Source organism: Lathamus discolor, chromosome 4, assembly GCF_037157495.1.
Source record: "Lathamus discolor isolate bLatDis1 chromosome 4, bLatDis1.hap1, whole genome shotgun sequence".
Taxonomy (NCBI): Eukaryota; Metazoa; Chordata; class Aves; order Psittaciformes; family Psittacidae; genus Lathamus; species Lathamus discolor.
This window is the reverse complement of record NC_088887.1, coordinates 1,794,182-1,810,050: the sequence shown is the minus strand read 5'-3', so window position 1 is coordinate 1,810,050 and position 15,869 is coordinate 1,794,182. Positions and strand designations below refer to the sequence as shown.

The 15,869-nt window shown below is 42.1% G+C and overlaps 1 protein-coding gene across 19 annotated transcripts in view; it reads right to left on the bottom strand.

The window, feature by feature from the left end:
* Positions 1-3,772: 3,772 nt before the first annotated feature.
* Positions 3,773-15,869, bottom strand: part of BBX (BBX high mobility group box domain containing) — a 141,413-nt gene continuing 129,316 nt past the window's right edge. For 17 of the 19 annotated variants that reach the window (XM_065675952.1, XM_065675957.1, XM_065675953.1 and 14 more), the window contains 3 exons: positions 13,488-13,685; positions 12,613-12,805; positions 3,773-9,943 (listed from right to left, as the gene is read on the bottom strand). In XM_065675952.1, the coding sequence (XP_065532024.1) occupies positions 9,856-9,943; positions 12,613-12,805; positions 13,488-13,685 (479 nt within the window). In that variant the 3' untranslated portion in view covers positions 3,773-9,855. The remainder of the gene's footprint in view (positions 9,944-12,612; positions 12,806-13,487; positions 13,686-15,869) is intronic. The other 2 variants (XM_065675942.1, XM_065675943.1) reach the window with 2 other exon arrangements.

Below are 15,869 nucleotides of genomic sequence, written 5' to 3'. Positions count from 1 at the left end.
GACTGAAAACTTACCGCTAGAGTCACTGAAGCAAAACACAGCACCCACCCTAAGCCACAGACTAGAACTGCAATTCCTCCTCTTCCTTTCTTTTTTAGACCAGTTGGCAAACCTCTCTCTTGAAATTGGAACCTCTAGAAGACAACGCAACAGTCCATCTGCTGCGAGGGTAATTACCCTGCCACCTCACTGCCATTAGGAAACACTGCTCCTCCAAACAAAACGAAAGCCGGCTTTGTTGCCGTGACTTGTCAATCTCTGCGCACCATTTACATAGCTGCTCTAACTGAAGGCACATTACACTCCTCACTCTAACTGCTGCCTTCCTGGAAGCTCAGGAAGGTCCTGAACAGCTTTACTGCTGCATTCCCAGCTGGGTTCATTTCGTTATCTGAGCAGATGAGGGCAAGAAGAGATCCCAGCTGCAGGGACAGAGTTGTTGCGGCCCTGAAGGGTAGAGGCTGGGAGGCTTGTGCCAGAGCCCTGCCTCACGACAAACACAACTGTGAGACCTGCACAGGCTCACCCACGGGCAAGAACAGGTCTTTGACAGAGCCAGCGAGGACCAAGCCACATGCAACACCTTAGAATGTAACAGGGAATCTGCCTGTGTGCCAGAGACACGCAATGAATTTGCTTCCGATGACATCAACCTGACCTATGCTGATGGCAACGGGCATTTAAATCAAAGTCACTGATTTTGCAAGACTGAAGATACACTGACTCAAGATCCCGGGTTTACTGTAACGTGCATAGGTCAGGGCTAGCACTGCAGAAAGATTCAGTGGCATTACAAAAGCCAGTGTTAGTGGACACCGACATCAGAACCAAGTATTTTAAATCACTGATAGATTGGGATTATCTGACTTCCAAATTCTCCTTTACTACTGAAAGATGGTAAAATGCTTTAACAATCCACAGTGGTAAGACAAGCTGCGTTTAGAGGGCCCCAATTAGAACATAAATCCCTTTATGGTAAACATTCTAATGTTGGTATCTGAGATACCAGACCTTGGAACTCTTGGCAACATGCTGCTGAGTCTTGAGACCTCCAGCAGCAATAGAATTTCAAGAATCTCATTCTTAAACACTCTTTAAAACACGTAAGAATCAAGACTTTTCATAGTAGGAAAGCCTGAAATGAGATCATAACTCCAGGTGTTGACCATGTGTTAAGGGAATCCACCAGACCTTGGAAAGGAAGGGAACTGATGCTCAAATTGATCTGACTAGAGCACGATGGTCTACCATGACTGGGAAGCCTTTGGTGGGACATATATCTAACATTTAAGACATACTCCAAATAAGTGTTTGGATGGGAAGGATATCCCTTGAGAGCTCAAGTTTTTCTTCCTCACTTTTCTTAAATTGGATGTTGTTTGATGGAAACACCAGCCTGCTTCTAGTGTGCAAACAGCAATAAATGGACCTGACGCTCTTCGTGTTTCTTTTCCATATCCAAACACTACAGGGAGAAAAGTAATACATAAAATGCTACAGAGTGGATTGAAGCATTACGTGTTCACATTCAGAAAATATCACTTCAGTGCTGAGCTTGATATTCTGACTCAACTGCATTGATTTTTGGTCTATTTCAACTAGTTCCTTGTTTCATGGGCTGATGAATAGGTTGATGTGCTGCTCCAGACCACAAACTTTTTGTGTCGCTTCATATAGGCTGGATTTTGAACTGGGGTTGAGACAGCTACATCTTGTGCTAGCTTTATTTCTGCTGAAGACCTGGCATCTTCTCCTTTCAGAAAGTAACCACGGAAGCCTAGCTGATGAGTATATTTTAAATACAACTATATTAGAGCTCAGTTTCTTACTGTTCCTGTGCCAAGAACAGTCCGCAAAAAGAAGCTGACACTGAACAGGTGGTAGGCGTTGTATCTGACAGGTTTTATTTCTGAAAGCAAACAAAATAGAACTTTGCAGCTGATCCAGGAATGCAACTTGTGTTTTGCTATGAAGTCCTAGCGTCCCAGTGAAGAACGGACGGCTCCAAGTGCTGGTATATAGCATGGGAAAGGTATGCTCAGGTATACTTGGTGTCATGGATCATGTCACACTGGGGGAAAGAAGTTGGTCTGAAAGCAGGGATAGCTCCATGTTGAAGAACTCCAGATGAACAATGGAAAGGACCCAACAAATGGTATTGATGGGACAATGTCGGAGCACCCACACGAGCAGGGCGCTTGAGGAGAATGATGCCTTTCTGCCCCGTGTTTTTCCAAAAGCATTAGTGGAACTGTATCTTACCTGACAGATAATAAAGTGTCAGTGTAATGCCATGCAGCCGCAAGAAGCAGTGAGTGCTTCATGAGTGAGAGCTGGGTAACGAAGCAGATCTAGATGCATCGGGTTAGCTGAATTCAGGTCTTTTGTTGGAAGAACAAAATGAGAGTAGATAAGATGGGAGTTTGACAAATGAAGGTGACAGTTTTAAGGTAATCTGGTAATAAAACCCCCCAGAATAGTGACTTTAATGTCCCTGAGCATACTGTACTGACAGAATATGTATTTCTTACGATTTCTTCCAGCTTTTTTTGCTCACTGAATCAGAGCTTTACCCCCCACCTCCTTCAAGCTCTCCCATTCCTGGTGTCTCTTTGCGGACATACTGACAGCATACCCAGCAAAGGCAGTGCAAGACTGCACCCATTTCTACTTTCCTGAGTAAATGGCACATAGTTAAAAAGCCAGAAACAGCTGAAGGCTTCCCTTCTGTTACGTTCTGACTCAGAGTTAGGAGTCCTGCTCCCATGTGAACAACCGGTGTCTACCAGCTTCACGAAGTCTGTACTTGGGTCTTCTGTGATCAGAAAAAACACAGTGCAATCAAGGCTTCAGGCATCCAAGGACAGGAAAAGACACTCCACAACAGTCTTTGTAAGACTCAAGAAAGGAAAATACATGGGCATTATTATTCCTGGTTTAAATAAGCTTATGAAGCAGTGGGGACTTTTAAATACTGATGACACTTGCTACTTATCTCTAAGACAATCCATTTCTGAGTGAGTTCTCTCAGTGTTCAACAACCAAAATCACAGCAAAGGCTTCTTCATGTGAGGTAACTTCTCTCATACTTGTGTGGGCTATCAATACACTTCCCAATTGTGCAAAGACAACAAAGTCCAGAAATGCAGACTGGATACCTGGGATGCTCGGGAGAAAAGGCTAACGCTTCTCCCACAGCCTAACTGCACTGAGCCCTGGCTCCCTCTGTCCCCCAGTTTCCCTCTTTATACCAGTATAAATCCACTGAATTCTGGAGCACTTGCATGGGCCCATGAATGTTTCCAACAGCGTCAAAAGCGCTGAACCAGGCTCGGAAGTTTGTAAAGACAAAAGGAAGATCCCATCATACACTCATGGAAGCAAATGGGCAGAAGTTCTCTGCAAATACGCGACATCTTCACAGTCATTGTGTAGGAGCTGAATGGATGATGTGACTGGGAAATACAGCTTCCAGTTCTGAGGATCCGTCTCTGTGTTTTGGCACCTTCCATTTTCAGGTGGAAAATGAGCTTGTTTCAAGTATAAAAGAGCCAACAAATCCATACTGCAGCTAAAAAGATTCTGCAAATACTGCTACCTCAGCCATATGCTGAAGTGAACAATCATTTGACAGTAAAGCAGGTGAAGTATCAAAGCAACTCCATTTGAATAGTATTTATTTGTAATCATTAGTTTTAAATGGGAAACTGTTTACAGGCACACACTAGATAACCAAAATAGAATGAACATAAAGAAATCTATTTGAAGGTCCTTATCAAATATTTAAAATATTTTATTAAATATTTTATTCAGTTTTAATATCACAGTTTAATGTAGTTTAGCATCTTATACACATGACTTACATGTGCACTTAAAAAATATCAAATTAGAGGTTTCTGAACATTCTATAAATGTGCTTACTGACTTTTAACTACACACATCTAAGAAGGCAGTAGCTCTGCTCTACCACTGACGGAGATGAACTATCGTAAGGCATGTTTACACCAAGCTTTGGAGAGAACAAATCCAAATACTGGGTCAAAATCCAGAGGAGTTACGTGTGAGAATAAAAGTTGGAAGGATTGGGCTCTAAGAAAGATAGATCATAGGAAATCAGTTGTGTTAAAACTACCAACAGATACTGGTTATTAAAAGCAAGCACTGCTGAGAATGGCGGCTTTTGTAGCATCCAGGTCAGCAGGATCTGCGGTGGTGGGGTTTTTTTCAGGTGTGATTCCTGAAAATCACACCTTTTGGTGTAATATTGAAGGGAAGAGCTGAAATCCTGTAAGAAAGTTGGAAAACTACCAATCATCTGAAAAACCTCAGGTTTTCTGACCTAATACGGGAACACTGCGGTACAGGGAACATGTTGCAAGACACTGCACTCCGATGTGTGTGCACGCGTATGTGTACATACACGCAGACACATGTGCGTACATGCCTCTCTTGCTTTTGTTGCCTTTGAAGCCTCATCCACTGATTAAAGTGTAGCAGTGTGTGAGGGAAATAAGGTTCAGTTGCAGAGGTGAAAAGAGTAGGCTAGACCACCACATTCAGAAGCCTGGTCAGTTAGCCTGTACAGGTGTGTGGTGTCGGCCAGTACAGCGTTGATCTGCTTCTATAAGGTAACAGTCAAGATCCAGAAGCTATAGTGTAATTCTCTGGGAGAACTCAATAAATGTTCAGCTATTTGCAGTTGTTTTTGAAGTTCCATGTCAATGAAGTCCCTAGGTCACAATGATGTGCCTCTCCTGGAAACATCTCACAAGCCCAACTCTGAGAGCGTAGTGGTCCATAATCGGGGCTCCTGTACTGCCAGAGAGCAAACAACAATGCTGCCCCCTTAAGTAAGGATGGCTTTCAGTGTACTCTTAGGTGTGTTGTTGAGGGGAGATCTCATGTCAAGTCTTCCTAAATTCCTGCCTTAGAAGGGCACCATAACTTAGAAGGGGAACATAAAATATACGCCCATCTCATAAGCTCCTTCAAAGCTGTCAGTTCAGTAGAAAATACTGAGTATATAAATGACTCTAAATAGTACTTAGGTGAGAGTATAACCTCACTGTGGGTTTTTTTTATTATTATTTATTTATTGGGGAATTCAGGGGAAAAGGCAAGTAACTCTTTCACAGCCTGAACACACTCATTCATGGCACCCAGGGTCCTGAAGTGCCTCGGCATCCTGGCAGCTGTAGGTGACAGTTCCACAATATGTACAAGGTAAGGAGAATGCCACAAGTATTACAAAACATGGCAAAGATACCTAGGAGCTCTACAATCTACCAAACGAGCACGGCAAACGAACAGCATCTAATGGATAACGTATGGTATACAACGCGAAAGTTATATTTCCTTGTGAAATCAGGACTGCAAGCGTAAACTCCAGAGTAAGTTTCAAGAGCAGCATTTGGCTTCCTGCATCACCTCTGGCAATATCTGAAGTCCGCCCCTCCAACGAGCACTGCATTTTCTGCTGTTACAAAAACTGATCTCAGTGAACCAGCAACCTACAGTGGCCCATGCCCTGCAATCCGTACGACCATGGCCGAGGGTAAACAAAAACGCTCCAGCAACACAGTTTGGCTATCACTGTATATTCAGCCTTCGCGCTGTCTGCTCTCTATAAACGTGGCTCTGGGGAAGTAAAGCACACAGCGATATACAAACGGTATCGATGGCAGAAAAGTTTACACGATCAAGTCTGAAAGCAAATGGAAGTTAACAAAAGTAGTCTTTTAGGAGAGGTAGCCATATTAGACTCAGCATTCACAAAAAGGGAGTGCACTCAAAGGGTCAACATCCATTACAGTCTCCTGTAGACCCGTCACGTTTATCATACAGTTTGGGCTTTCTGCAGAATGTACACACCCAGGCACACACACGCACACACACATATATATGTATACATCTTTCTTCCCTAATTCCTCTTTGTTGCCATTGCTTTGCCATACTGAGAACAAAGGTCAGCTTTCCTTTCATCCTCTCTTAGCTGCCCCGTGTCTATAACTGTTGCCTTCTATCTGTTCTGTATCTGTATAGCAGGCAGTGGAAATTAAAACCGCTTCAATTTAATATCCTGTTCCAAAAAATAGCATCCAAACAGTAAGGCATCCACTCGTTCTGATGTGAGTTACAACTCTCTTGGGTTTCTACTTGATACAAACTGCAAAGTGCTCTTTATCCTTGTGCTACAAAGGCAGCTTTCACCCAAATAATAAATACCAAAGCTGGAATTTAAACACCGCAAGTTCACACGTTTCTACCAGTCCCTTGTTCCTGTGCCCTTCTCCAACAGCACTTACCATTTTAATTTCAAAAACCACGCACCAATGCTATAAAACAGAAACCCAAACTACCAAGAAGTCTCTTGCTCATGACTTTGGGATATTGTATTAGTATAAAAGAGCATTCAGTCATCTTAAATAAATATATTCTATTTCTGAAATCACAGCACATTCAAGGGGTAGTTCCTGCCATAAGCAGCGCATTAAGTAATCTCCATAGATGTTCTTAGAATCATAGAATCAGTTAGTTCAGAGAAGACCTTTAAGATCATCGAGTTTTGATTGATTTGGTCTAATACCTGGACAATAACCTACTGTGGGGATAAGAATCTGCATCTCAAATGTTCTGCAGAACATTTTTCCCATATTTGCATACAGTACTAGAACAATGAAGACAACATTACAGTAATTTTCTCCCAGCTGCTTAGATCTGTAGCTTCGGCTACGACAATGTACTTTGTATACCTCAAAACTACATACGAAATACCAGAGATCGCTAAATAAATAAAAGCCAAGGACTACTGGGACAGTACTGCATTTGACACTTGAGACAAGATTCCCCCCTCCCATGGATAAGTCACAGAGGACGACTACGGTAAATGCTTTTCTTTTCTTTTTCTTTTTTTTTTTTTTTAAAGAAAGATTTATACACAGGTTCAGATCCAGAAAATAATGTGAAATGCATAAATATCGATAGCTTTAGCTAAGTTAAAATGGGTTCAGTAAAGTATGATACAACATATTCAGAATAAACAAAGCAGAAAAGCATCATATTTTGGTTTGCTTGAGATATACATAAGGTGCAACAATTTCTTCTCTAGAGGCATTTGTGGACAATGTGTGAACGGGTAACAGTGTTTGCTGGTATACTGAAGTACACACGATAGCAGTAAGATTTTCCAAAATGAAAGCAGCTGAAATAAATCAAAATCAAAACAAGGAAAAAAAAAAAAACCCAAACCCGACCCCAATACAGTAAGATATTGGTCTGAATTTTTTGTTGTGCTAACAGACTTTGTTACCTGAAAATACTGATACCCCTTCTAGTAGATTCAGGGAAACTTCTAGCTACTCAAATCAAGACATCACTCAGAGAACCAACAAAGGCAAATGCCTAGTGAACTATAAAGCTTTGCAGGATTTCTGCTACTCTCAGTGCCTAATCGCTTAAAAATTAAGCATATCTACAAAAAGGTTTATAAGTATCTGAAAACAGTCATATCCAGTAAACTGACCCAACCCTACCCCCTCTCTAAGGGAAAGTCAAGGAAAAGCAGATCAAGTAAGATATTAATTCATATAGAAAAAAGTAATTTTCTGTTTCTTTTAAAAAAGGTACCATTAATATACAGAAATATCTTCAGGAACAATATTGAAATTTAAATCGAGGAAGGATGGGGTGCTTTGACAAAAATATATCTACTCTAAAGGTTTCTAGAGAAATAAGTTAGTACCATTGTCAACGTGAACGGCCTGCACTGTAACATATTTGGATTTCAGCTAATTATAAAGTGGTCCAAAACTCCAACAGCCACCTAGCTGTGACCCATTAGTTTTAAGTCTCTGAAGTTTCGCTTGTCTTGTTAAAATAAGTTATAAAACTTTACTAAAATCTCATTAAAAATACTGCCATAGGCTGCAATGGCATTTGAGGGGCTCTCAGTCATGTATTCACCTGAATTTGTAAGAAGCCTTTCCACTGACTCATTGGCTCATTAATTTTGCTGTCCTCTTGTTGTTGTTCCCTTCTTCCAACGCATGCATCCTGGATGGTGCTGTTTCAGTGACACTTCCCCAGCTACCTGCCTTTTGTCAGACCTTTAAGCCTTTGTTACAACTCGTGTGGTATGCTCTTGTATGCTTCCTGACACTGAACCAAAGACTTTCACTTAGCCACTACAATGAAAGGCTAAACTTAGCAAGGATTAATACAGTTACTGTCAATATGGCTATTACATCAAATTAGTTACAAAATAACCCCAGAACACATTATCAATTCAGTCAAGTATAAATAAGAATGCCTGATAGAATGATGTAAACTCGCATCATTTAAAGACTTTAGTTCAAAGAACTTCAAACTCAATCTAATACTATCAAAAGTTCAGCCGGTATGACGAAGACTAATAGAAAATTATTGCTGGAGTCCAATTTGGTACATTGTTGTGCTACAATGCAAAAAGTAGGGAAACATCTTGTGCTATTGAAGAAGTACCCTGTTGAATTTGTAGCTTTAGATCAATTACTAGTGATCGTTTTGCATCTATTGGTAGGAATCAACGCTTCGTTATACAATAGCGTAAGTCAAGATAGCGAAGGTAACAGGCCAAGTGATACACTTGGCCTGCTTTTGGGATGTATTTATGAGAGCAAAACACAAAACTTCAACATAAGCAAAGACAGAAACTGGCAGATGGATCTGTTTGGTTGTCTGAATTCAGTCAAAGGTGACTCTTCTTCAGTTGTAGTTTATCTGTATACAACTTGCCACTTTACCCACACAAACTGTCATCGGCCCTTTACGCAAACTCTGAAGCTGTTCTGGACTGTGCATAGTAACTACAACAATGCCAGTGTCTGTAAGATGCAAAAGGTACGTGTATTGGTGTACATGTATATCCAAAAGTCACGGCTTTAGGTTGTTCCGAACGGTGAAATAATACTAAGGTCACTTTTGAAAAACGCTTTTGCAGTACTTTTTTGTTTACAGGAAAGTTTTACCAAGTCTATGCAAAAATAAAGGAACCCTCCAAGGCATGAAAGACAAGTCAATTATCTGCAGTATTTTCTTTTCCATACACCACTCCTTTCTTCTAATGCACATCATCCTGGTTATTCAAAGCTAAAGGAAAAAGAAACAAACCCAAACATCGCCTGTCAGAATTTCTCCCAGTAAACTCTACCACTCCGGTGGCAAATATAAAAGTGCAGAACATCTGGACCACATGGCTGCCCAAACACCGCTAACAATGGTACATCTGTCCAGGCTGCCGTGAGTTCTCTGGAACAGGTTTTAAATTCATTCTACAATATAAATGTAGGCATAACCTATTAATATAAACCATCTTAGAACTTAAATCTTCATGTACAAAAATGACTAAGAATATCTAATAATAACTAGTGCAGTGCGTCAGTGTTTTTGTTGTTGGTTTTTTTCTTTTTTTTTTCCTTTTTTTTCTTAATTTAGAGTAACTAGGTATTATACGAAACTAGTTGCCGTACTCTCTGGTTGGTAAAAGAGATGCTGTGTGAGCTAACAGTAAAGGCAGCCTTTTTTCACACCAACCACCTATTTACTGTTTAAAAGCCTTCAATAGAAAGCAAGCTCTAGGATCATTCCATTTCTGTTCATTCATAGACAATTAATACCACCCTCCTACATACTGGGCTCCCATTTGAGGACCCGGCCCAAGATGCTAACGTCTGGCTTCCAGTGAATTCTGGGCCACTCAGAACAAAAAGCACTTGCTTGCAGTCTATAGTTTCCATCATATGGACTGACTAGCTTCCCTTGGTAAAGACAAGGCTAGGATATTAGGTAAAGCACAATGTTTTACAATAAAGTGGAGCTTCACTGGTCAGCGCAGGAAATAAGCACTGGAGCCTGAGACATTTCATTTGGCTGTCCATCGTGTGCGAGAGGTGTGGCCCTCTGACTTCTGCAAAAGAAGAAAAAAAAAGCCACCCATCATTATCTGGAGCATGGGAGGTGCTTTTATCAGACCAGAAAGGATGGAAAGTGCAACGTGATACGGTTTAACATCCAACATTACAGCACTGTAACTTCCTGCTGCTACCTGGGCCCATATATTGCTGTTACGTGCACTTTTTAGAGCCCTCAGCAGCAGAAAGTACAGCTCACCTGTGGCAAAAGAAGGGAAATGCACAAAGGCATGTGCCATGTTAACGTGAGTCAACAGCCAGCTTTTAAGCAATATGGAAAGACACTAATCGGCAGAGCTCCACGTTGGGATTCCTCCAAGTTTCATGACTTAACACTTCATCAGCCCAGCACAACATCTCTTCCATTACTACAGCAGTGTTAATTTACAAATGATCCCCCGCCACAGGGTATCATAAAAATACACTGCGCCAGATTTACGTGCTGGAAATCCAACATCAATCGTTGTAGCAGATGGACTTGGGAGAGCTCCTTTACAGCTTGCCTCTTAAAATACACACACAAAGCACGTCACCGCCTGTTATCTAACCTCACAAGTCAGGTCCTATTTTTGTTACAGTATGTGTCATTAGCAGCAATAAAAACCTGGGGCCCACTTCTTGTTTACACAAAGGCCACTCTACCTGGCTCTGGCACAGGTAGGACCCCAGCAGAAACAGAGGTACCAATGTGCTTTGCACAGCCAGAGTGTTGTGAAGTGGCCTTGGCATAAAACACAGCTCAGGCTCCCAGTGCTTAACTGGGGCATGCTCAAGGTAAACAAAGCTAAACAGAAGCCTTCGAATGAAAACCATGCTGCCACTTCCAACAAAGATCCCATTACAATTATAAAGGAGTTTGGCTTCCATGGCTCAAGACTCTGTGAAATCCTTAAGAGTTAAAATCAGACACTGAAGAAGCAACAGCAAGCAAACCTCTACACCTCTAACCATCAAGTTAACCTCTAACGCTAATGCTAATGTTCTCATTTCCAGCTATTTGCAAATGAAGAAGTGAGCTGCAACAGACAGCAAACAGTTTACAGAATAGAGAACAGAGAAGCATCCAGCCCATCAGAGTCAGGTTTCTGTTTTGACTTCCATTTGCCAAGTCTGCAAGAGACATGGCTAAGTTACTACTGCAAAGAGTCCTCTGCCGTTGTCATCCAGGGTGATGACAAGCTGGAGTTTGCAACAGTCATTGGACATCTGCCCCTTCGATGTTTTCAGGCCTCATGGAAGGTGCTACCTTACTCTAGCTGCATGATGAGATGACAAAAGGTGGGAGTAAGAAAGAAAGACCCAACAGAAGGCTATGTAAAACACTGGCTTGCTTCAACAGGAACGAGAGGAGGATACGAACTCCTAAAGGAACACAGAGGGAAAAACCACAGCGAGGCAAATCCTGCTGCCCTTGAGCAACTCTGGTCAGTGTTAATGGAAATCAATGAAACCACAAGGGTGTGAGTAAGAACAGAGGTTGGCACAGCACGTCCCCAAATCTCCCTTTGTCACTTCTGGCCACAGAAAATGACAGAAAAGAGTTCAGACTTTGGCTGTCTTGGTACAAGACGCTTGGTTTGCAATGCTGGGAGGAAAGGCCAGGCTGACTTCAGTGTGTGAAAACACTTCTCACCCAAACCAGTGCTGCTTAAGCAAGACAACAGCTTCTGCAGAGAAGAGCTCGCAGGCTGGGTTCAGATGACTTTGTTTCTTGTAGGGCCCCGCACCTAAAAAACCTTTCTGTGTTTGATGTGCAGCCTGGACACACAGGAATGAGTCGGGCACTGGGGCCACAGTAAACAGGTTTCATCAGCTGCTGCCTTGTGGAGTTTTATAGGCAGCAGCAATCTCCCAAATGCCATTTGCAGAGGCTGTGGCAGTTTCAAACTGGCCCAGCGCTTCCTCGCTGACTTTCCACTGAAGCAAAGGATGGGGTTTCATCTCCAGTAAGCTGCAGCATAGAAGAACAACACTGGATAATTAAGAGCCAAGGAGGACTTGTCGTCACTGGTTTCCCTCCATCACAGGTCCAGCATGCAGGATCTGATCCAACAGCCCTAAGTAACCTGCACATTCTCCACCTTATCTGTGTGGATGGTCTACTCAGTAACTGAGAGGACCAACCCAAGCTAACATGGCTTTCTACCACCCAGTGCTGTTCTGCCCCGTGCCATTCTGCAGACGCTTTGCTTCCTACACAGCAAAGCACAAGAGTAAAAAGAACAAGTTAGCTTCCTTCAGCCATGCTCAGTACAGAAACTTCAGCTGAAGTTATGTGGAATTCTCTCTACGGTCTCAGGCCACTGAAACCTACAAATGAGCATGCAATAGCTATTTAACTTTGCTATTATCTGACAAATGGCATCTGAGAATTAGAAACACGCAATCATTAGGGTCTCAAGGAACATACGAACCTGTTTACATACAAAAATTGGTAGGTAAGCTTACCAGGGAGCACCATTTTACTGAGCACTGAAATAGATTACATTGTCATTTAGGTGAAGACTGAACACTACTAAGCACGTGGTGTAAAACAGACATTCAAAGCAAGCTGTGGAAGAGGAAACACAGGCCAAATTAAACAGTCTGCAATTCACGTGTTTTCTGAACAAGCTGGCAGCCACACACTACTCACTTCAACAACGAGGGGAAAAGAAAACCATACCTGTGTACATTTTCCATGGCTGCTACTTCTGCCAGAGCAGCTAAGCTAAAAAACGCAGACACTGCTGGCATATCTGATGTAATACTATGGTTTTCTTCCGTGTCTGCATTTCTGGAGCATTCACTGTTGCAATCTGTTTCTGCACTTTGTGTTTTCTGAAGAGTATTTTGTGGCAGCTCTTTCAGCTTCTCCTCTGCAATAACAGAAAGTTAAGCTTGCAGATCCAACCCTTATATTCACAGCAGCCCATCAATACGCTGACTACTCTGGTGTTAACAGCATCCTTGCTTTCAGTACTTTGATTTTACAAGTGTAATCTGATTCATGCTGCAGTGCCTTCTGACCCAAGCTATTGGCAGAAGCACGGTACTAGGGTTTATAAAGCAGTTTACTGATTTTGCATTCAACTGAGTCTGATCATTTAGGTCAGGCCAGAGAGCTTTTCTGTGCATTTTAGATACACAAGTCCTGAAAGATTATTTTAACTGCAGAGCTCTCCTGCAAGGACTGTGTTATTGACTGTCACATTATGGAGTTCCATTTTTTACATCCTGTAACTAGGTGCAGCGTAATTGCTTTGCTGGACTGGAAAAGTATGATGAAAGGTAACTGTTTCCCATTTTCCATTTTCATTTCCACTGTATCAGCTCTCAGTTCTTGAAGAGAAATACTCAGGAAGAGGAGACAGATCTGGGCATTCAAACAAAACAATCTGGCAATTATGGACTGATTTCTCAATTGACTGATGCTTGTATTTATAGAAGGACCTTTCTAAGCAGGGATGAACACTAACTGAAAAGTACTTCCCAGATATGTTGCTTGTGTTCCCAAACCTTCTCTAACCATTAACAGAATTTAAGCTCCAATTTCCTTACCCAGTGTCCCTGCTGCTGGTGACACTTGACCATCTGCTGTTCGGACGAGATGTGTGATCTTAGTTTTCCTTGCTTTCCTTTTCTGGCTGCCAACTAAAGGCTCATGCATCATTGCTGGCTCTGGAGTGTTTAGGGCAGATATAGATACTTTATTCTTCCAGGCAGACTCACTGGAAATTCTGTCTTCTGAAAGTATGGCTGAAAGAGGACAAAAACGCAGTTTTACACATAGAATAATTCAGCTACTAGTTGTGCTCATTTACCATTTTGCATCTATCAGCATAAAGCCTTCCCTCACATGTACTCAGAGCATAACCCACGGCATGATACGATCCAAATGGTGCAGATGTTTGCTCTTAGAAGCTATCCCAGAAGGTTCAAGCTTCTCATATTTGCAAAGAAAACTGTGAGATGGGCAGTAGCACTTCAGTGGGAGCAGGGGATCAAACAGTCTGTACAAAACACTCTACAACAGAAGATGCCAGCGAGTAGCTAGGAGACAAAATGTATTTAAGGAACAATAACGGTCGTCACATAAGCTTATCTGAGCTCACAGACGCACTCACAAGCAGGATTCAGGAATTCCTGACTAAGCCCTACTCTTCCCTCTGTAGTCACTCTACATCGCCTCCTCTACGCAGAGGGAAATACTGCCTTTTACAGACCAGCAAACCTTAAAAAGCTCTCAAAAGGCCCCAAATACAAAAGCAGAGCTGGATCACAGCTGAGGGTAAGGATGCTAAAAACAAGAAGGGAAGTCACCATAGGATAAAACACTGCAATGAAGTCAGAGAACAAGGAAGGAGCAGTTTGAATCTGTCTCAGTGCTACCAGTACTGGTGTTTTAAGTAGCCTTCTGCCCTGAACTGGAACACGATCACAAACTGTCACCTGACCAAACAGTCACTTTAATCTTGTTCATGATGAAATCGTTCAGACAGTCATCGCAAATCCTATTTAAGCTTTCAAAGCCTGAGATCAGTGCATAGTCACCAATCGCTTGCAATTTCCACTGATTTAATGAGCCATACTGCTTGATAGCACAGGGTATCACTAGTCCATAAATTCAACCTTTTTCCTCCCCTAATAGAAGTATTATGAGGCCTCCCCCACCTGTGATCACCATAAACCAGGATTAGGAAAAAACTATGGCAAATGGAATGCCCAAGTAATTTCTTACAGGTGCCGGTCTAACCTGGTGTGAAATTGGAAGCACTCATGGCACCTGCACCAAGTCCTCCTGGTACTTTTTCCCAGGGCACTGCCATTCTGAATGCTTACATACTTTTTCCTAACGCCTGCACCTCCTCTTCCCGGCTGCACTTTCAGCTCCTCATTTTCTTTACCACCCGTCACCACCTCTTTGCAACAGTTCTTTATCTATTTCACAGCTGTCACTGTGTCTGCAGTTCGCGTTCTCTTCCCCAAAATCTCTTCCAATTGTCCTTCCTGTTTTAAAGATGCGTTTAAGACCTGTTTGCTCACGTTCTGGGTGGCAGGACCAGCAAAAATCACATGCACAAAACTCAAGCCTGAGTGCAAACAACTGACCTTTCAGAAAGGCTGAACACTGAACAAGACCAACCTCCTACACTGAGACTCAGGGACACCCGACCCCACAAACTGTGCACAACAGGCAAGCAGCCTACAGGGACTTTGCCCTCTTTCATTTTAGTGTGCATTTTACTGCTTGTTGTTTGTTTTGTAGATTTAAGGAGCTTCCTATTCAAAGATAAGGCTCATACAACCTCTAGCTTTTGCTAGCTTGTTAACTGTGTGAGGATGTGGACTGGATGAAGCAAACAGCTGTAACACACTTGATCTTAGCTGTCACACTTTGCTATTTTAAGCACGAAGGGACCTTTTAATGTTTTATGGCATAGGAATACAATCAGGTCTAGTACACAGGTGTAAAAAGATTTGGAAGCGTTCCAAACCTTAATTCATTTATGTTCGTACTTCACCTTTGTACCTTCTCCTGTAAAACGGTTTTGAACTTGTGCACGCTCTTTATTTTGGAGTAAAAGAAAAAAGAAGCACTCAGCTTAAATTAGCTTTTCTCAGCCTTTAGCTGTGCTGCAAACCTTTCGAGGGCACAGCTATGCTGTAAAACTTGCCTCTTGTAAAGACAGGAAGAGAAATCACAAGAAAAGATCTGCCCTTTAACAGGCCAATTAAGCAGAAGCACCGAGGACTGCAAATGTGACTTTCAAATAACTCAACCGGGTTAACAGTGAGATGTTCAGATAAGCTTATTGCACTGACCGAGACCAAAATCTTAATTGGAATGTATAATGAAATGGACTGCTTTCTCTATAGATTTCTTATTTGGGAATTCATAAGTGTTGATTATGTATTAATGCAATGGTGCGGCTGTAGTCC